This window comes from Lytechinus pictus, chromosome 13 (genome assembly GCF_037042905.1).
Source record: "Lytechinus pictus isolate F3 Inbred chromosome 13, Lp3.0, whole genome shotgun sequence".
NCBI lineage: Eukaryota > Metazoa > Echinodermata > Echinoidea > Temnopleuroida > Toxopneustidae > Lytechinus > Lytechinus pictus.
In genome coordinates, this window is record NC_087257.1 from 9005967 (window position 1) to 9025606 (window position 19640).

The following is a 19640-nucleotide window of genomic DNA, read 5'->3' on the forward strand; positions in this document are numbered from 1 at the left end:
TTATTTGTCCGATTTCTTTCAAACTTTCGTTGATCCGTTTCTTTGATTTTTTTGTTTTCACACAAGCTATCTTGTTCTAAAGGTTTATATTTTCCTTTAACCTATAACTGTTGCATAAAACTTTTCCTTTTTATTATTTATCCTATATTTTGGGACTCATTGTATTTCTGTGTTTGCATTCGAGTCTATTTGTATGAAAATCTTAATTTCTGACATATATTTTATGTGTCTCCATTCAAACTGTGGTCAAGGGGCCTGTTGACAGGATAAGGTTGATGAAATATGCACCTTCAGTTGATTTTGTTACCAATGTAAATACGCTTATTATAGTAGTTTTTCTTTTTAATCATGACATAGAATAAAAATTGTAGTGAATTTATAATCTTTGATGGACCTTCTTTTGACTATTTTTTATTTTTCTATGTTTATTTATTTTTTTTTAAATAAAAATAAACATTTCGTCAGGGTTGAACTTTCTGAAGCGAGAATGATGTTTATCACACACACATAGAAAATCTTAATTTTGCCCTTTTGGCTGCCCATATAATAGGTACGCGAAGCAACATAGCAACGCGAAGTGCTCGTGTATTTGTTTACAGGCGAGGGAATCACAAACAGGGACTCCTCACAGAGCTACGGAAATTTATATGATAAACAGCTTTAAATCACAGGAAAACCTTAATCAAAGGAAATCATGAGTTCAAGACAAGTATTGCAAGGTAATTATGATTCATGCATGTTTTTTAAAGGTATCTAATCGAGTCGAGAAGCCGCGGCGCGGCCACCAGTTGATCGTCTTGCATGCCTTGGCTTGGCCATTGCTACGGCACAGGACCGATCCCCTCCGCCTAACTTTCGGGTAGGCCTACCGCAAGCCGCAAGTGCGGGTTCATGAACGTGACAACGTCGACTGCAGCTGCAATGCGAGCGAGCTACATTTCCGATCGAGATGAATAACTCATCAATGTCCCGTCAGAAACTAGAGCCTGCCCTTGCCGAGAATGATCTTGATATTGTTGGTGTAAAAAACACCCGATGTGGCTATCCATGGACCATGCCACAGTCAATCCCGTGTAATTTAGGCAGCATTGCACACAACTTCAAGAAAATGAATGATGAACAATGTCAATGACGTGTCATGTCTCATGAATGTCAATGATGAAGTTGTGTAGATCTAGTCTTGTCCTTTTTTACTTTTGAGTTCTTTGACTTTGTCCTTATGATTTTTTGTTTTATTTGGCTGTAACTTGTACTTGTATTTGTAAGTTGTAGCCTTTCTCTTGATTTCAGTGGTTATGGTAGTGTAGCGGTCGCGCCCCCAGCTTGACCACTAGGTTGATACCTGAAGCTAAGAATATAAGGAATAAGTCACCTACCAGTAGTTTTCTGGAGTGAGGTCCTTAGTTCCTGTCTATTCCGTGTGAGTTCAGCTTCAAATACAATGAGCCAAGGGATCCAACGTCCTCCAGCGTCTAAAAGGGGTCCAGCGCCATCTCCCGGTGGAAGACCTATATGGGGGGTGGGGTGACTTACTACAACAGTCCCCCCCGTTCTATAAAACTCGGTCCCTCGAGTTTCCAACCCAAATGGACGCTATCCAAACCAGACACCAGGCAGAGGGAGGAAAAAATTCTCCACTCCCTATAGGCACCCCAACCAGGAGACCTTATCTCCCGGCTGGGCATGAGTAAATACAAGCCCTTTTAAAAATTCCCTTTGGTCTTTTATGTACACAATGCTCCTTAAAATTTGGCAAAAAGTACTTATGCAGCATTGTTCTGTCCCAAGTCTGCATTCCCAAAATTAATTATAATTTGCTACCCGTAATTAGCCATAAACATATTCCGTTCTTTTATAAATAAAAACTCCAAAACTATCCAAAACACTTGGCACAACTGTGCTAAAAACTTGTTCAACACTTTAAACTTTAAAAACCCGTAACATGAAAACGGTAAAAACCCGTAATAACACCTAAAAACCTAGAGTTTTGAGGTTCTTTAAAAAACCCATACAAAACATATAGAACAATGGTATATATATATAAAAATATAAAACCCATACAAAAACCCATATCCCAGGAGGGTCCCCCCTTCCCAGAAAGCTCCACTTTCCCATAGCAGTGGGCTGCCGCTGGCCCTCCCCTGTCGAGGCACCATCTTACCCGGGCTGTGCAACACATAGCATTCCCGTTCGGTTGAGAGACTGGAGCACCAGTACCCAACCTAGGTCCCCCAGGTGCAGGAAGGGGGCGTCAGCGCTGCCATTATGCGAAAAAGGGCCATTTAAAACACTCCCCTCCAAAGCGGACCATGAAGCATTTCCTACATGGCCTAAATATACAAAAAAGATAGACGAAAACAACGAACACAACAGACACAAAGAGGAGGCGACTCGGCTGGTCCCTCCCGTACAGAAAAACATATAGGGTCCTAAACGCGCTAAGCTAACCCAAAAATGCAAAGGGAATCGAAATCCCTTCGTGACAAATGGAGGACAGATCTCCTCCAGTCCCTTTTTTCCTCACTACACCCCATAGAGTGCCAGATGGTTAATCCTAGCTCGCTCCATGAGGGTGAGAAACCTTATCCGCCAGGCTGAGGTGACAAGCTCTCCCACCTCGCTAGTGAACCCAGGGTAGGAACCTTCTCCTGTTCCACCCGTAACGGGTCGATGGGCAGCTGCCCATCGGTAACGCCCACTGGCCTCACCCTGACCGACTTGTACTGGACTGGCTCCACCTACAAGCTGAACCATTAGCCCCAATAGTACGGCTGCTTGCCTGTAATTCGGTAGAGGAACCGCGATCCAGGTGAACCCATTTTTCAACAGGGAGCGATCCCATCTCCCTTCCCTTCAATTTTTTTTTTAGTTTCCCCCAGCACCTCAGAGCAGGTTACCTTAAGGTGCCTATCAGATGGGTTCTGTTTTCCCAGCCCTGTAAACCGAACCGGGAACTAGGAGCAGTAAACCATCCTAAGGGTTAAACATGAAATCCTCTAAACGTTGGTCTATAATGCCGGTGATCCGCTTGACTGCATTCGGAGGAACAATTACCCGCTTGTGCAAATGAACCCGGGCAATCTGCCGCCCAGGGTCATCACTATACCAAAGTGGAATCCTCTGACCTCCCAACTGCATATGCGGATCTAGGAGGTGAATCGCAGCCTTGCGCTTGCTGAGGAAATCTAATCCCAGGAGCATATGATCAGCTATAGGGGCTACATATACTTCCTCCGAGAACGTCTGGTTCCCAAGCTCTATTGAAAGGGGACCGACAATTGTCCCTCTCATCTTCATATCCCGTCCCGCTGCATGTAGGATCACTTCTCTCAGTTTAGGGGGCTTGGGGTCCAGTGACTGCAGGAGCCTATCCGAGATGATGGACACCTCGGCTGCGGTATCTACAACTGCGCTTACTGGCTGCCCCCCTATAACAACTGAGACCTTGAGAGTAGAGCGCGACTCCAACCTACACACCACTACCTCTTCAATCTCGCTTGCACACCCAAGCCCAGGGAGAGCATCTGGAACTGATTCCAGAATGGCTTCACCCAGGTCTGATATTCGGGTGTTCGAGGGAACTGGATCCCTCGCCGCAGCCTCTACATAAGTAGCTATTCCGGTTACATTATTCCCTGGGACTATCAGGCGCTCTGACACGCCCTCTGTTATTCCTTCAGATGAGCCTACAGATGGCCCCTCTGAGCTGCTTGCTAGCTTGGAACCCTCTATTTGGCCTCTGGCGGTGGGGGCCGGGGGCTGGCCAGCTCCTCCGACCCGCTGGAGTTTTCCTCCTCCTGGTCCCCTACAAAGGAAACTTGTACCTTGGCCCTGTTTTCCTGGACCGAAGGACAATTGTTCCTGTAGTAGCCAATCCCGCCGCACTCATAGCACCGGTCCCGACCAGGTGACCTCCCGCGTTCACGCGCTGGTTGGGGCCTAGTCTGGATAGCCTCCAGGACCTTCTTGAGGTCCCGTTCCAAACCACCCAGACGCTGCAGATCCCGCTCGATGTGGCCCAAGCGTTCATCGGTCTTGCGTTCTAGGTTCACCAACCTTCGATCAAGGGCTGCATTGTTCGCCTCCCCTTCAGCCTTACAAGAGGATTGGGGCAGTTCCACTTTACGGACCTCCCCTTCATTAGCCTTAGACACTGCCTTGGGACGCCCGTACATTGCGCGGTGCACGTGTTGGTGCCACTCAATATACTTAAGTGCCTCATTAACAGTTGACGGATTACGCGTAAGCGCATGGCACCCCGCCTCTCGGTTGAGGGCGCCCTGGCACAAGCGAAGGACCGCCTGTCTATTCGGGTAAGGGCCATCGACCCCTGGGAAAGCACGCGTCGCTAGCCGGAGCACCCGGTCGGCCCAGTCTGGCAGGGATTCAGTGGGTCCCTGCTTTGCTGCCACAAACTCCAGCTGAGCAGATTCAGAGAGCCCTTCCTCCCCGAACCTGTGCTGCAGCCGGGCCACTAGACCTGAATATGGCATATTGGGCTCTTGGTCTAGGACCATTAACAGATAATCTTCTGCCTTCCCTTTCAGGCCCCAGTATAGCTGGCTAACGCGCTCTGTGGCATTCCAATTATGGTGATCAGCAAAGGGGGAGAACTTCCTAAAGAAAGCCCTCCAGTTACCCTTGCCGTCGAAAGTGAGGGACTTTGGCAGCGTGTAATATGGTAACCCACCGCCAGTCCCCCTTCCCGAGGAAGCACTAGAGTTCGCAGGTGACGCAGCCGGGCTACTAGGCGGCGAAGACGAACTGTACTGGGCTGGGCGTGTCATACCCGCCCGCACATTCCTTGCGCTGAAATCTGGGGTAGGGGGTGGGGCCAAGGAGCCCCTTCCTTCACCTACCTTGGACCTCATGGCTACCGCTTGCTTGGTGGTGGGGTCATCGCCCCCAGACCATTTGCTTGAATCGCCACTCGCCTGCATAAGTCTATTGACAGAGGCACCATTAGCCTCCTCGCCAACTAGATTCCTGAGCCTAAACCTAGGCTCTACACCACTCCCCATATCTCCCCCTCTGGTGCTTGGGGGCTCATGCCCCCGCTCCTCCCGGAAGTGAGATGAGCTGGTGCCCCAGGACCCACTAGACTGGTTACTTTGACTTGACCTAGGGGGCTGGTGTTGGTCATAGGGGTAAACACCCCTGGAACCTGCCACCCCATTCAGGTCAGACTCGCTACGGGTGCCCGCAGTGAGGCGCCCCCTAGGGGTAATAAAAATACTGCCCTCTACCCCCTGGGTGCCCCCCGAAAAGTCTACTCTTTGTGCTAGCTCCCTATTGCTGCATAGCGCTGGGCTGCTTTCGAAAAGCTCGGGGGTTATCTCCCCATGATCAAGTCTAATCCCCTGGATTATCCCTGCTAGAGCTGGACTTAGCCCTAGCAACCTAAACTCCTCAAAGGAGCACACATTAATGGGGATTTTCTCTTCCCCGTCCATGTTGTGCTTACCCTAATTGGTGTTATCCTAGCAAGGTTCAGTTAGGCCCAATACTGAGCCCAACCAAACCCCTGTTGAAATTATCCAAAAGCTATTCTAAAACTAGGTCTCAACCTATCTTATTAAATTCTTTCTTTTATTTCCTTTTGGCAACTAAATTACAAAAAGGTCCAAATGTATACCCCAATCAGTTTATGGTTAGGCACAATAATAAGCCCGACCAAAAACCTACTTAAATTTATCTGAAAGTGGTCCCAATAAATTCTTTTATTTTTTTTTTTAGCAACTAAAATTATAAAAACCGGTAAAGAGTCCAAAATTATACCTTTAACAGTCAATGGTTAGGCACAGTGATAAGCCCGACCAAAAACCTGCTAAAGTTATCCAAAAAAGCTATCCCAAAAAATTAGGTCCAAATGCAGACCCAATTTATTTTATAACAATTCTTTTATTTTTAGCAACTAAAATTATAAAACCGGTATAAGTCCAAAAATATACCTTTAACAGTTAATGGTTTGGCACAGTAATTAGCCCGACCAAAAAACCTGCTAAAGTTATCCAAAAAGCTATCCCAAAAAATTAGGTCCCAAAGCAAACCCAATTTATGGTATAAAATTCGTTTTATTTTCTTTTTAGCAACTAACACCCGGTAAAGAGTCTAAAAATATACCTTTAACAGTTAATGGTTAGGCACAGTAATTAGCCCGACCAAAACCTGCTAAAGTTATCCAAAAAAGCTATCCCCAAAAAATTAGGTCCAAATGCAGACCCAATTTATTTTATAACAATTCTTTTATTTTTAGCAACTAAAATTATAAGACCGGTATAAGTCCAAAAATATACCTTTAACAGTTAATGGTTAGGCACAGTAATTAGCCCGACCAAAAAACCTGCTAAAGTTATCCAAAAAAGCTATCCCCAAAAATTAGGTCCAAAAGCAAACCCAATTTATGGTATAAAATTCGTTTTATTTTCTTTTTAGCAACTAACAACCGGTGAAGAGTCCAAAATTATACCTTTAACAGTCAATGGTTAGGCACAGCGATAAGCCTGACCAAAAACCTGCTAAAGTTATCCAAAAAACTATCCCAAAAAATTAGGTCCAAATGCGAACCCAATTTATGGTATAAAAGTCTAGCTTTTATTATTAATTAGATTAGTTTAGTTGTTGCTAATAGTTTGCACTATCACTGCCAAAAAGAATAATTGTAGCTCTAAAAATATTTATATTAACCTCTAAGCCTAACTTGTCTTTTATTAATTTACCTATTTATTTTATTAATCCTCGAAGCTGGTTCTGTCCTCAATCACGCTAGTGACTAGTGCCCGCTCACACCACAGACAAATTACATGTACTTATTCACATACACAGTCACCCCACACTCTCTCCAAAAAAAAATTTCTTTCTTTTATTTATTTGGCAACGGACTCCCCGCTACAACGAGTGGGTGGGTCCACACGCAACACAACGCGACACACAGGCACCCAAAACCAACCTATTAGGTATGCAATACACAACCAATGGCCGTGCACAGTTGCACTGGATCTAACGTCAAACCCGGAAATGATCGGGCGGTCTAACGTTAGGTCTCGATAATGACCGTGAATTCTACCCAGCTTCGAGTACAAAACGTTCCCCCAAAATTTGGACAAAACACCCTAAAACACCACACAAAATTCAAAATATCCGAAATAGGCAGGCGAGAGAGGATTGGGATAATGCCCTACCTTTGTTGGTCAGTCTGGCTTCCCGTCCTACTCGCCCAAATAATCGCCGTTGTTTACCCGTATATGTGCGATGGATTGGTCCGGCCTGACGTCAGTTCGGATCTCAAACTAGACCCAAACGTTGAGCCGACGATGTAAAACAAGATGGCGCCGGTCGGTGGCAGAGAGAACCAATAATATCTCTCCGCCAATAGATCGCCGTGAAATCTTGGATCGGGCCGCGCGCTTTTACCTAGCCGGAACACACACACTCTTACGCACCTCCCACCCCAACAAAAATAGTTCACTCACAAATCACTCGCAAAACGACACAAAAATCATCCAAACACCCAAAATCACAAGCAAATCACACAATCACACCAACGTGAAACACAGTCCACAACTAAAAACGGATATTAAAGCACAAAACTAAAACAAACTCACAACACAACAACACGTGTGTTCTCCCCCCTTTTCTGGAAATTTCCGTCACGGGACCGGAACTACCATCAGTCCCCGCGACGAAAACCTTACCAAAAAAGACAGGGGACGATTGCCTAAATATGTCCCAAATCAAGATTTAACCTCTCAATTCAGGACAATCGCAAACATGAAACAAGGGACAATATTCATAGAATATACGCAATACGACAAGGCTCTGAATCTAGCCTTATCAACTGTAATTAGCCCAATCTAAAACTGATTTCTCGTACTCGAGCGGCGACCATTTCCCCCCACGCAGCGGGGCATAGGGATTTGCTCGTCCGATGCGCAATAGGGGGCCGTTAGCTCGCCGCGAGACAATTATACCCCAATTAATTTCAATAATTTGGCCTAAAATGCCCACAAAAGCAGGCACAGTCAGGCTCGCAGCGCCACTGTAGCGGTCGCGCCCCCAGCTTGACCACTAGGTTGATACCTGAAGCTAAGAATATAAGGAATAAGTCACCTACCAGTAGTTTTCTGGAGTGAGGTCCTTAGTTCCTGTCTATTCCGTGTGAGTTCAGCTTCAAATACAATGAGCCAAGGGATCCAACGTCCTCCAGCGTCTAAAAGGGGTCCAGCGCCATCTCCCGGTGGAAGACCTATATGGGGGGTGGGGTGACTTACTACAACAGTAGAGTCTGGTAGATTATTGCACTGTTGAAAACCACAGGGAGTGTGCATTTGTCCAAGTTAGCCTAATGATACAACTTGGACCAGCATTTAACATCGTAATTCATAAGACATGAAACTAAGAGCAATCAAGTTAAATAAAATGCCTTGCTAAATTGCTTGCTGTACTATAACAGAAGACAAATGGATCTTGATCAACAATTAAGATTGGGAGCCATGGAGTTTTTTGTAGGACCGACCCTATCAATTTTTGAATATTCTTGAATAAAACAAGCATATAATAGGCCTAATCGATGGTGTAACGGTACTTATTCCCTGTACCTTTAAATACAGCAGTTTCATTTGAATTCAAAAGTGATTAATTGTCTTCCTTTTTTTTTCTTTTCTGCTTTGCAGTGTTTGAGCAATATCAGAAAGCTCGGACCACATTTGTACAGACAGTTGCAGAGCTTGCATCAAGACCACAGAATATTGAAACTTTACAAAATGCAGGTAAGTTTAAAGCGTTATTAGACAGAAAATCTCCAATATGATTTCAGAATTCCCTTTGCTTTTCTTCCTACTAGACTTTGTGTAAAATACAGCAGTTCAAGAGTTTTAATCCTCTATTTCAAAGTCGGAAAAAGAAAACAAATGATTAAAGAAGTACCGTATTTTTCGGTATATAAACCGCGGCCGTGTATTAACCGCACCCCCAAAATCGGGAGCCTAAAAAAAAAATTTAAAAAAATTGGCACATTTAGATGTTGGCATTTGGGGTATTATCACTACCAACCAATTAAAAGACCAAAACATATATTACTAATTTTTGCATTTATAAAAATGGTTACTTTATTCTTTAACTTTATTTTTCAAATATAAACTATTTCTTTGTAGCATAAAGAAAAAAAAGACCATGAAATGGCAGTATTGTGTATCAAACGTATAGTCTAAAGACGGAAAAAGAAAAAAAAATGTTGAGAGAAACTGAGGTAAAAAAAACGAAGAATAGAGGACATTATTTATTGCCCGTTTTCTAAACGATTACGATTACGATCGATTACGATTAGATGCCTATTGTAAAGCATTTTCCATGCATTTTTTAGGTGTAAAAAAATAAGTTTTCATTACAAAACAGCCAGGGTTTTTTAAAGGAAAACAGTCAGTCTGCAAGCCCAGAAAAAGTTGCTTCTTTTATCCAAGTGATATTCATGACTAGAGGGTTTTTGCATAGTTAATGAGCTTGGTGCAAACCAAAACACCTCTTTTTATTCGGCCATTGCTGCTCTAAATATTGACCAAATTTCATGTTTTTGGTATCTTTGTAAAGAAGAAGAATCATTCTTTCAGATCATGTGTTTGGATTTTTAAAAGAATGTTGTAATATAGGGGAAACTTTTGATCTAAAACATGAAACAAAATAATTATTTTCATGCAACAAAAGTTGTTGTTTTCACACTTAATTTCTGTTTGGGCACAAATGATTTTTAGATCATGATAAAGCTGAAGATCTAAGCTTTAATATGATATAATTTTTATAAGAAGATGTAGTTTAGATGGGTCAGCAGCCAGCTTTTCATAGGCCAAGTACATTTTGCAGCTCAAAAACAAGAATACTGCGCTCTGATTGGTCATAGAGACTGGGCCTCTGCAAGGTCACACTCACCATGTGGTAATCTCTTCAAATTACCCGCGCCTGTTTGTTTTGAAAACAGTATTCAGCCAATCAGAACTCTGGATTTTATGTTACTCAGAAATTTCAGAAATCTCGTCTTGCATCTTGATAGAAAAAGCTTGCTGCTGACCCATCTAAAAGATGCCACATATCAAGAGTGACATTGTAAGAAAGTATAGAGTTTGAGCTTTCTGATGATATAAATAATGTTGGTGCCTAAAACACAAAATGTTGCACAATTTGCAAGTGGAAACAGAGGAAGAAAATTCTGTTTGATGCATCTTTTCAGGTAAAAAATTCACTTATTTATCAAAATATTTCATTCAAAAGAAATGACCAATATAAAAGAGTAACATTTACTCTTGCCCATGGTACAAAAATAATCAATATTACCCAAGGAGAAAGTGGTTAAATTCTTTGAGAAAAAAAGTCTCACAATTCATGAGATTTTGCAAGGGCATGAATTCAGCCACGAGAGGACTTGGATAAAACTTGCTCATTTGCTCATTAACACAGGGGCTTGCGGACTGACTGAAAAGGAGACCATAAAATGGCATTTTTGAATATCAAAATTATGGTATAAAAAGGGAATTTTTTTTTTTTAATATTGAGAGAAAACAGAGAGAAATAAAGAATTAAGGACATTATTTATTGCCTTTTTTAATAACCGATTACGATCGATTACGATTACATGCCTATTGAAGCGCATTTTCAATGCAATTTTAGCTGAAAAAAAAAGTTTTCATCACAAACGATCAGGTTATTTTTAGGAAAACATTATTAAATTGATAGTAATTAAATAAATAATATAAAACAACCTTTACAAAGAAGATTTTAAAAGAAAACTTTGCAAAATATACTCTCTATTTTCAGTAACCAACAAATAATTATACATTAAATATTCTAAATAATTCTCGGTCATTTGATAATCTAAAATACTCAAGAAACACAGTCAGTTTTCTGATGAAATTTTGTTGTTTCTTTGTATAAACCGCACCCAATTTTTTAAGATTACAAAGCGGGAAAAAAGGTGCGGTTAATACACCGGAAAATATGGTAATGCTTGCAGACCACCACTGGATGATTTGATAATTGTCTCATTTTTTTATCTTTACTTAACATAATATCATTTTAGGGTTTAGCTACTTATGTATCTGACACAACTTGTCACAAGAAACTATTCACAGTTGTCTGGAGATCTTGAAATGACTATTTCTTGCAAGATAGTCATGGCAGATGTACTTTTTGAAATGTTTCCATATTTCACAATGTAGTAGATTTCAATAAATTGTGTATTTAAATTCAACAACGTATTTTGTATATTTCATTGGTACTGATCTATTCTGATAGATCATAGATGTTAAGTCACATGGATAATCTTCAGATTGTTTCTGGTATTTTTATGAACAAAATTTTTTTTGGGAAAAACCTCAGGAATGCATATAACTGTTAACTGTGAAATTGCAAAAAATCATTAGAAAAATCGAAACTAGTTTGGAATGCAGAATAATTAGCATGGAAAAATTGATCACCAAGCTACGTGTAAGGCTAGTTTGCCTACATGTAGGTTGTAACTTGTATTGAAATAGCCAGACTCTCCCCTCATGTAGTAGTCACTAGCCCTGTCCTAATATTTGTATTACCAACTTACACATTGTCCACAACCCATAAACATTTAAATAATTTTTGTTTTTGTTGTTGATGTTTTGTTACAGGTGTGATGTCTCTGCTTCGTCCTCTTCTTCTGGACATTGTACCCACAATTCAACAGACATCGGCTTTGGCGCTGGGTCGGTTGGCAAACTATAACGATGACCTAGCAGAAGCCGTAGTAAAGGGAGACATCCTTCCTCAACTCGTCTATTCCCTTGCTGAGCAAAATGTAAGTTTGCTTGAAACGACCGAAATTGTTTCTATTTTTCACACAAATTTTCACAAGTAAATTGAGGTTAAACCAGAGAATTCCCTGGTTAAATCATGAAGTGGTTGTAGTCCATTCTGTAATGTTTAAGTGTACGGGGGTTTATAAATCACTTTTTCTTCATAAACCTCCCTTGTGACTTTGTAAATTCATGTTCAAAAATTTAAAATGAAAATGTTTTTAATGGTTGTGGATTTTTTTTTCAATTGAAAATAAACAACAGTAGTTTCTCCAAATCTCAGTAGATTTGACTGCAGTGCAAAATAATTTTATTTTCGAACTTTATTCTTGATGTTTTCTGTTTTCACATAAAAGTATACGGTGCACAATTATTTCTACAATATTGAAAATGCTAGGTTCAGGCACATATGGCTTTGTTGCATGAACTTAACATTAGTAGAACTTGTCTAAAAGATTAACATGGAAATTTAAATCTGATCAGCTTGAGAAATTCTCCCATTGTATTTGTAGATATGATTGTTGACTGTTACGATTTATATACTTCTTGGGAGCATTTCAGTGAAGGACTTGTCCAAAGTTTATCTGACAAAGTTTGTTTTATTTGACATTTGCCAAAGTAGCAGACACCTGTGCAATAAAAAGCAAGGAAAGTTGTCAGATCTGACAACTTCACAGACAAAATTGAAAATAAAATGTTGATGAAATTAAAATGCTCTCTCAAGTTCTCACACTAGAGGGGGGGTCATGAAGCTTTAAGTGCAACTTAAAGTTGCACTTATATTGTCAGTTGCATATTGTATTAAAGGTATCACCATTTTGGTCAAAGTGTGTCAAGGGGACATGCACTAATGCATATTAATCCATAACATAGCATTTAACATATCATTTGCATGTTGGCATTTAAGCAGCTCTTACGTTATGTTTTTTTTTCTTTGTTGTAAATGACAGAGATTCTACAAGAAGGCAGCTGCATTTGTTCTTCGGGCCGTAGCCAAGCACTCCCCTCAGCTGGGCCAGTCTGTTGTAGACTGCGGAGCTCTTGATGCTCTGGTCATCTGCCTTGAAGAGTTTGATCCTGGTGTCAAGGAATCGGCAGCTTGGGCTCTGGGATACATCGCCAGGCATAACGCAGGTTAGTAGCAAACCAGGCCCATTATTCACTGTTTAGTATTTTAAAAAACATATTAGGAACATAATGAGATAGTTGTGTATGCTTGGCACGGAAGCGACTTTGCCATATTTTATGGTAGTTCCCAGGAAAGGTTGATATTGATTGGCTGCGAAGCCCTGTTTCCATGATTCATAAGCTACCATAATACTAGTAGTACATCTTTATGAAACAGGGCCCCATGTCTTGTTGACTCAAATAGTTTTTATGCAATTGTCCTACTGTAAGAGTGATGTAACAAAATTTGGCCACTTTAGACATCAGAGCGATTTAAATTCAAGTTTGGTGTGTTGATGCCCCTTTTTATAGCTTGATAAACTAAATTACAAAATATATCAACATGGTTGCGTCATTTTAGTGCTTAGAAAGACATCATATATTATATTTGAAAGTAAACCCTAACCCTGCAGGTTGTATTGGAGCCCACATGTATAAAGTATTTGATTTACTGTACAGTATTATTGAAATGAATATGAAAGGACCACAAGAAAACATCTTTATGAAAAATGATCTTTTCCCCACAATGAACTCCTGCCTCAATATCTTGACTATTGCAGGTCTAATTTGATCTTTTGATTCACTTTTACAGAGCTTGCCCAGTCCGTGGTGGATGCTGGCGCCGTACCCCTGCTGGTTCTATGTATCCAGGAGCCAGAGCTTTCATTGAAGCGTATAGCTGCCTCGGCTCTGAGCGATATCTGCAAGCATTCTCCTGAGCTGGCCCAGACCGTTGTTGATGCCGGAGCCATCGCTCACCTCGCTCAGATGATCCTCAACCCTGATGCTAAACTCAAGGTAAGGTATCTAAATTAACCCGTTGCTTACTGGAACAGAAATGCCCCTGTTCGAAGCCTTTATGAAAAACAGAATCCCGCAGTCAAAGGCTTAATCTTCAGACGAACGCTCTTTTTGCATAATGCCTGCATTCATGAAAATATTCTGTTCATATGAAAAAGTGAAGAAAAAAAAAATCTTTTTGAAATGGAGGAATAATATATTAATCTTTTGATTTTTATAATCTCATGTATCTCAAAACGTTATTTTTCCTTCAGCCATTCACACCAATATTAATCATTTAGGCTATGTTCATAATTTGATCACAATCTGAATTGCAACCATTATTTTTATATGTTGCTTGAGTTTATCCTTGGCCGTAAGTTTGATCACAAAGAAATAATCCATTCCTTTTCTTACTTTTGCTGTTGTTAGCGATTATTTGAAAAATACCTTGTATTTTATTTTGTATACAGCGTCAAGTATTCTCCGCTTTGAGTCAGATATCCAAACACTCCGTAGACCTGGCCGAGATGGTGGTCGAAGCCGAGATCTTCCCTGCCGTCCTAACCTGCCTCAAGGACCAGGACGAGTACGTCCGTAAGAACGTGGCCACGCTGATCCGCGAGATCGCCAAGCATACCCCTGAGTTGTCTACGCTGATCGTCAACGCAGGGGGCGTGGCTGCTGTGGTAGATTACGTAGCGGAATCCAAGGGCAATGTGAGACTACCTGGTGTCATGATGCTGGGCTACGTGGCTGCTCACTCGGAGAACCTAGCAATGGCTGTTATTGTCTCTAAGGTAAACAAACTCATAATTTATGGAAAGAATGTAGGTATATTATTTTAGCAGGAAAATCCCATACAAATAGTGAATAGGTATGAGTGTGATTGTACAAGATTTTGTACGAGTTAAATGGATCTTCTTCCTTTCACCAAATGCGAAATATTGTACCATTTCACGAATAAGATCGTTCGCTAATTGTGTTACACAATGCCTTGGAAATTATGGAGTATACACAGAATGACAGGCTTTTTTTTTTTTAACTCAATTCAATTTATTTTTTAGGTAAAAATCACCTGAGTAACTATATTAATTGTAAAATGTGAGGATCAAACACCCTAGAATAGCAAGTGGCTTGAAAATTAGGGGGATATAGTGCTCTACGGAGGGGGCACTAAATGTATGTTAGTATAATTATCATTTTTATTAGTACTGTTATCTTTATCATCATTTTTATTATTCCGATCCAGGGTGTAACGCAGCTAGCTATGACACTTGCAGAGGAACCAGAAGACCACATACAGGCCGCAGCAGCATGGGCGCTAGGTCAGATAGGACGTCACACCCCAGAGCATGCCAAGGCCGTTGCTCAAGCTAACGTATTGCCTCGCCTGGTCGAGTGTTACCAGAGAGCCGACGCATCGGAAGACCTCCAAACAAAGGTAGGTTGCTGGACACAGAACAGTTATATACACTGTAACGTTAGAGATTTTACAAACAGACCTTATCTGAATTTTTGGTCAAATTTTCGAAATTGATTTTTTTTTTAACTTATTCTGAATGTATGTCTTCAACACTATTGACTTACTAATTTTAGATCGAAATTCTTCTATTTTGAACAAGAGATAGATGATTGAAATGTTGTTTGAATGGGATAATCCCCCTGGTTTGATTTTAGGAAGTGTCATAAACCATTGCTTCTGTACTGTAGCAGTCTCCGGAATAGCGCAGGGATCAGAAACCCTGACGCGGGAGAGGACTTTAAACACAACTGCTTACTGTACTGGGAATATTGGATTATTCAATTAAACCCTATTAAAATATTATTTGTCCATGAATCATCATAAGATATACATTGTTGGTTGGCAGAAGGATGGTAGGATATGGATGCGCTATGATTTTTTATTCCCTTGTGGCTGGCATGAGCTCAATATACTCAAGTGCTTAGCACACAAAGTGTAAATTGTGCACGAGAGTTAACAACATCCTTTTGGCCGACCAACATGAACAAGAATTTTAATTGACATGTGTGTTGCTAATGCCCTCTGTGCTTTGCAGATGATGATATTATTTCCCTTGATAAATTGCCTTTTATTTCATAGACTATTATTGTTTCATTTCATTAGGCCAAGAAGGCTCTCAAGAACATCCTCCAAAAGTGTGTTCACCTCCCTGCCTTGGAGCCCCTCCTTCACGACGCCCCGCCCAACATCCTCAAGCACGTGGTCGGCCAGTTCGGCAAGGTACTTCCTCACGACCCCAAGGCACGTCGCCTGTTTGTCACCAGCGGCGGGCTGAAGAAGGTCCAAGAGATCAAGGCCGATGCCGGGTCCGTCCTGGAGGAGTACATCAATACCATCAACAACTGCTTCCCGGAGGAGATCGTCAAGTATGTCCACTCACTTTTTTTTTCAAATAATGATAAAAATTATGAATAAATACAGCATACAACATAATGATAATAATAATGATAATAATGATAATATATATTTACCCAGGGAAGCCACTTTAGTTCTGAAAACTGTTCTCCTAGCGGGCCCTGCTATTATTATTACCCCGGCTTTAGCTGGGCTGCCTAGGCGCTTAGGCATTCAAGGAATGTCTTCGTACCGGGTACCCATTCACCTTACCTGGGTTGAGTGCGGCACAATGTGGATAGATTTCTTGCTGAAGGAAATTACGCCATGGCTGGGATTCGAACCCACGGCCCTCTGTTTCAAAGTCAGATGACTAATCCACTGGGCCACAACGCTCCACTAATAATGATACATGGGGATTCTTGCTATTTGAAACCATTCTCATCTCACAAACATGGTCTGTGTAAAATCTATACCTATGACTGCTCAAATCTGGTGATAAGTAAAATAATGAGTCATGCAAAATAAATGTCTGGTCGTGTGGGTACTCTCAAACAAACATTTGATTTTGATCAAACTCATTATGTTCTGATGGAGAGGAGATCATATGATAGAAAGGAGAGAAAAATAATAAATTTTTTATCAGTAGACATTTTGTAACCATTTCTGAAAAGGGAATGGGAAGAAAAAACGTGTGGATTTGTCTTGACTCTCATCAGAGCATATTGATTTGAATACAAGTAAATATTCAGTAACAGTTTTGCTTAATCCAAGCATAAAAATGAATTAAAGTATTATAATAGAATGTTAAATTGAGGCCCCGTGTAGAGGAGAGTCACCACCTTCGCACGTTAAGAACCCACTGCACTATTCCTATAAGAGTAGGGGGAAACCCCTTTGTAGTGGTCAACCTGCACTCCCCTACCAGTTATACGGAGAGACCTGCGGGTCATAGTGATTCAGTTCGCTCTTCGCCTCCCAGGCACGGGTGACGCCAAAACAATAATGATAATAACAATAAGGATATCAAGTGTTAATCTCTGCATTTTTTTCTCTCTCTTTCTCTACAGATACTACTCTCCTGGATATTCAGATGCCCTGTTGGACAGGGTCGATCAATACCAACCCGTCGGTGATAATCAGGTCTACAACTAACTTTCTGGACATCCAGTCAAATATACTTCAAAAGAATAAAACTCTGTGGATCGGACGTTGTTGCATTTTCACATGCGGGGAGCTTAAAAATGTTGGGATGAACTAGGTCTGCAGGAATATGCCATGCATTTTGCATACATGTTCCTCATGCATCGCTTTGATATGCAATCCTTAATCAAAATTCAAATAATTCTGTATTCAGTCCTTTATGTATTTGAAATATATAAGTTATACCAAGGGTTTTGAGAAACGAGAATCTACAAGATAATTGTGGATCACTAGTTTTGTAGTTTCAAACATTGGGAGCTTATAATATAGGGATGAACTAGGTCTTCAGGGATGTGCCATGACTTTGGCATACATATACCTAATGCAAAGCTGTGATATGCGATCCATGAATAAAATTCAAAGGATTCTGTATTCATTCAAATATAGATATCTAACTCACACCAAAGGACGCTTAGAAATAGAATTCAATGGGTTAATCGTGGATCAGTGGTTTTTGCATTTAAAATGACAGGGGCTTGAAATGTAGGGATGAATAATGACGTTAAGAATCTGACCAAAACACATATATTTGTATGCAGAATTTGTAATCATTTAAGAAAGGATGTAGAGGAGGAGGGGGATTTACTTGTTTTTTATTCATACCAATTATAAGCATAAGCTGTCTATCCCATTATGAATAAAATGTAAGATCATCAACCCAAGTGTCCACTTTTTGCAAAATGAATGGCATTTAATAATTATTACGGTATATTGTGATAAATGCAAGTCTTTGCGGCAATTATTTAAATGCATTTGGCTGGTGTTGTCTGTCCAGTCTCTAAGCTGGAACTGAGAAAAATGCATTGAAATGATATTAAGAATAAATCCTGTGAACCACTGTTGACATATGGCTGGAATGCCGTGCTTATTTTGTCAATTTCTCAATGATTACACACTTTCTGCCGGAATCATTTGGCACAGATTTTTTATTCCAACATACAAACAGTTTGTGGTCATTTTATTGGATTCTGTTCGTTTTAGATCGTTACCACAACTGGCATTTATCTTTACCCCGAGATTAACTCTGACCAGGCCCATTTGTGGAATGCCTGTTGCAAGCTCATCCAACAAGTACACATTTATTACTAAATACCACCGAATATCGCAAGGTCTTGTTGCTCTTTTATTTGAATGGAATACTAACTGTTATCAGGGGGTCGTTTCATAAAGCTGTCATAAGTTAAGAATGACTTTAACGACTGGTGAACCTTTCTCACGCGTTAAATAATCACCAATCAACAATTAGTGGTGAATATCATTTACCTCCAGAAAGAATCACCAGTAGTTCTAATAGTTGCTCTTAACTTACGAACAGCTTTATGAAACACCCACCTGGCTTTGTAAAAAGTGAAATGATCTAATTTCCTTTTATCAGTTTTCATTCTATTTGAATGAAATAAATATATTTATTTTTGAATTGCATATACATGCACGTATATTTATATGTTTATGGATTGATGAATAATTTTGTCCACAGTAGTACATTAGAAACCTTATAGTACTGAATATAATATAAGTGTTTGCACCAGACACATATCAATGAGTTACAGCTATGGACTTGTCTGGAAGACAACCATTGCAATCACCTGCGTCCAGGGCTATACGGAAATGGTTAGAACCAGTTTCAATGGAAAGAATGACTCCGTAAGGCTGTGATGTCTCACTTTTATACTCTACTCTATGCACTTCTTTGAGATTTTACAATTTCTTCTTTTTACAAAATATCAAATTTTCAGGATTGAAGTAATAATAATAATAAACATTAATTTGTATGGCGCAGCTTTTATATGAATATATATTCAGCTGCGCTTGTTCAGATCTTTTTTTTTGTAAGGAAGGATCCTGAATCTTTGAGGAATTATATATACTGTTTTGAATGGTGTTGAAAGCTCTTTAAAACTTGCAAATGTTCATCCGTCCCAAAGTGATTCATACATTCTTCAATATTTTGTACTTATTTGTAAATATTATATTTGCTTATTATGTTGATTATATCTATTTGTCAAGTGTTTTGTGAATAAAAATCGTTTTTATGTACTTCATATTTTTTGTTGTAGTATTTTGTTTGTAAAAAGTGATGATTCAAGTGTCTGATATTAAAAGTTAGAAATGTAATGAACATTACCAATTACATGTAATGACCTATTTTCCCGCCCAGCTTCTATGACTTCCTTCTCAAAATTTGTTTTTTTAGCCGATTCCTCACAGGTGAAGTTCACCCTGATTTTTCAATTTAATAGATACAGACAAAAATGAAGATGAAGGTTTGACCAAAATAGATTGAATAATACATATAAAAATTGTAGTGTTAATTCTTTGAT

The 19640-nt window shown here is 40.2% G+C and overlaps 2 protein-coding genes across 2 annotated transcripts; one reads left to right on the forward strand and one right to left on the reverse strand.

Moving 5' to 3' along the window:
* Positions 1–507: 507 nt before the first annotated feature.
* LOC129274978 (sperm-associated antigen 6) lies at positions 508–19361 on the forward strand. Its single transcript, XM_064108167.1, has 9 exons — positions 508–719; positions 8673–8768; positions 11646–11812; positions 12761–12944; positions 13570–13775; positions 14231–14557; positions 15010–15201; positions 15886–16148; positions 17187–19361. Exons 1-9 carry the CDS (start codon positions 695–697, stop codon positions 17269–17271), a joined length of 1545 nt encoding a protein of 514 aa, XP_063964237.1. The 5' UTR covers positions 508–694; the 3' UTR covers positions 17272–19361.
* On the reverse strand, positions 1309–6843 carry LOC135156291 (uncharacterized). The gene is made up of 2 exons (XM_064108166.1): positions 6297–6843; positions 1309–5951 (listed from the first exon to the last, which is right to left on the reverse strand). The coding sequence occupies exon 2, from the start codon at positions 5451–5453 to the stop codon at positions 3729–3731; it is 1725 nt and encodes a 574-aa protein (XP_063964236.1). The 5' UTR covers positions 5454–5951; positions 6297–6843; the 3' UTR covers positions 1309–3728.
* Positions 19362–19640: the final 279 nt, after the last annotated feature.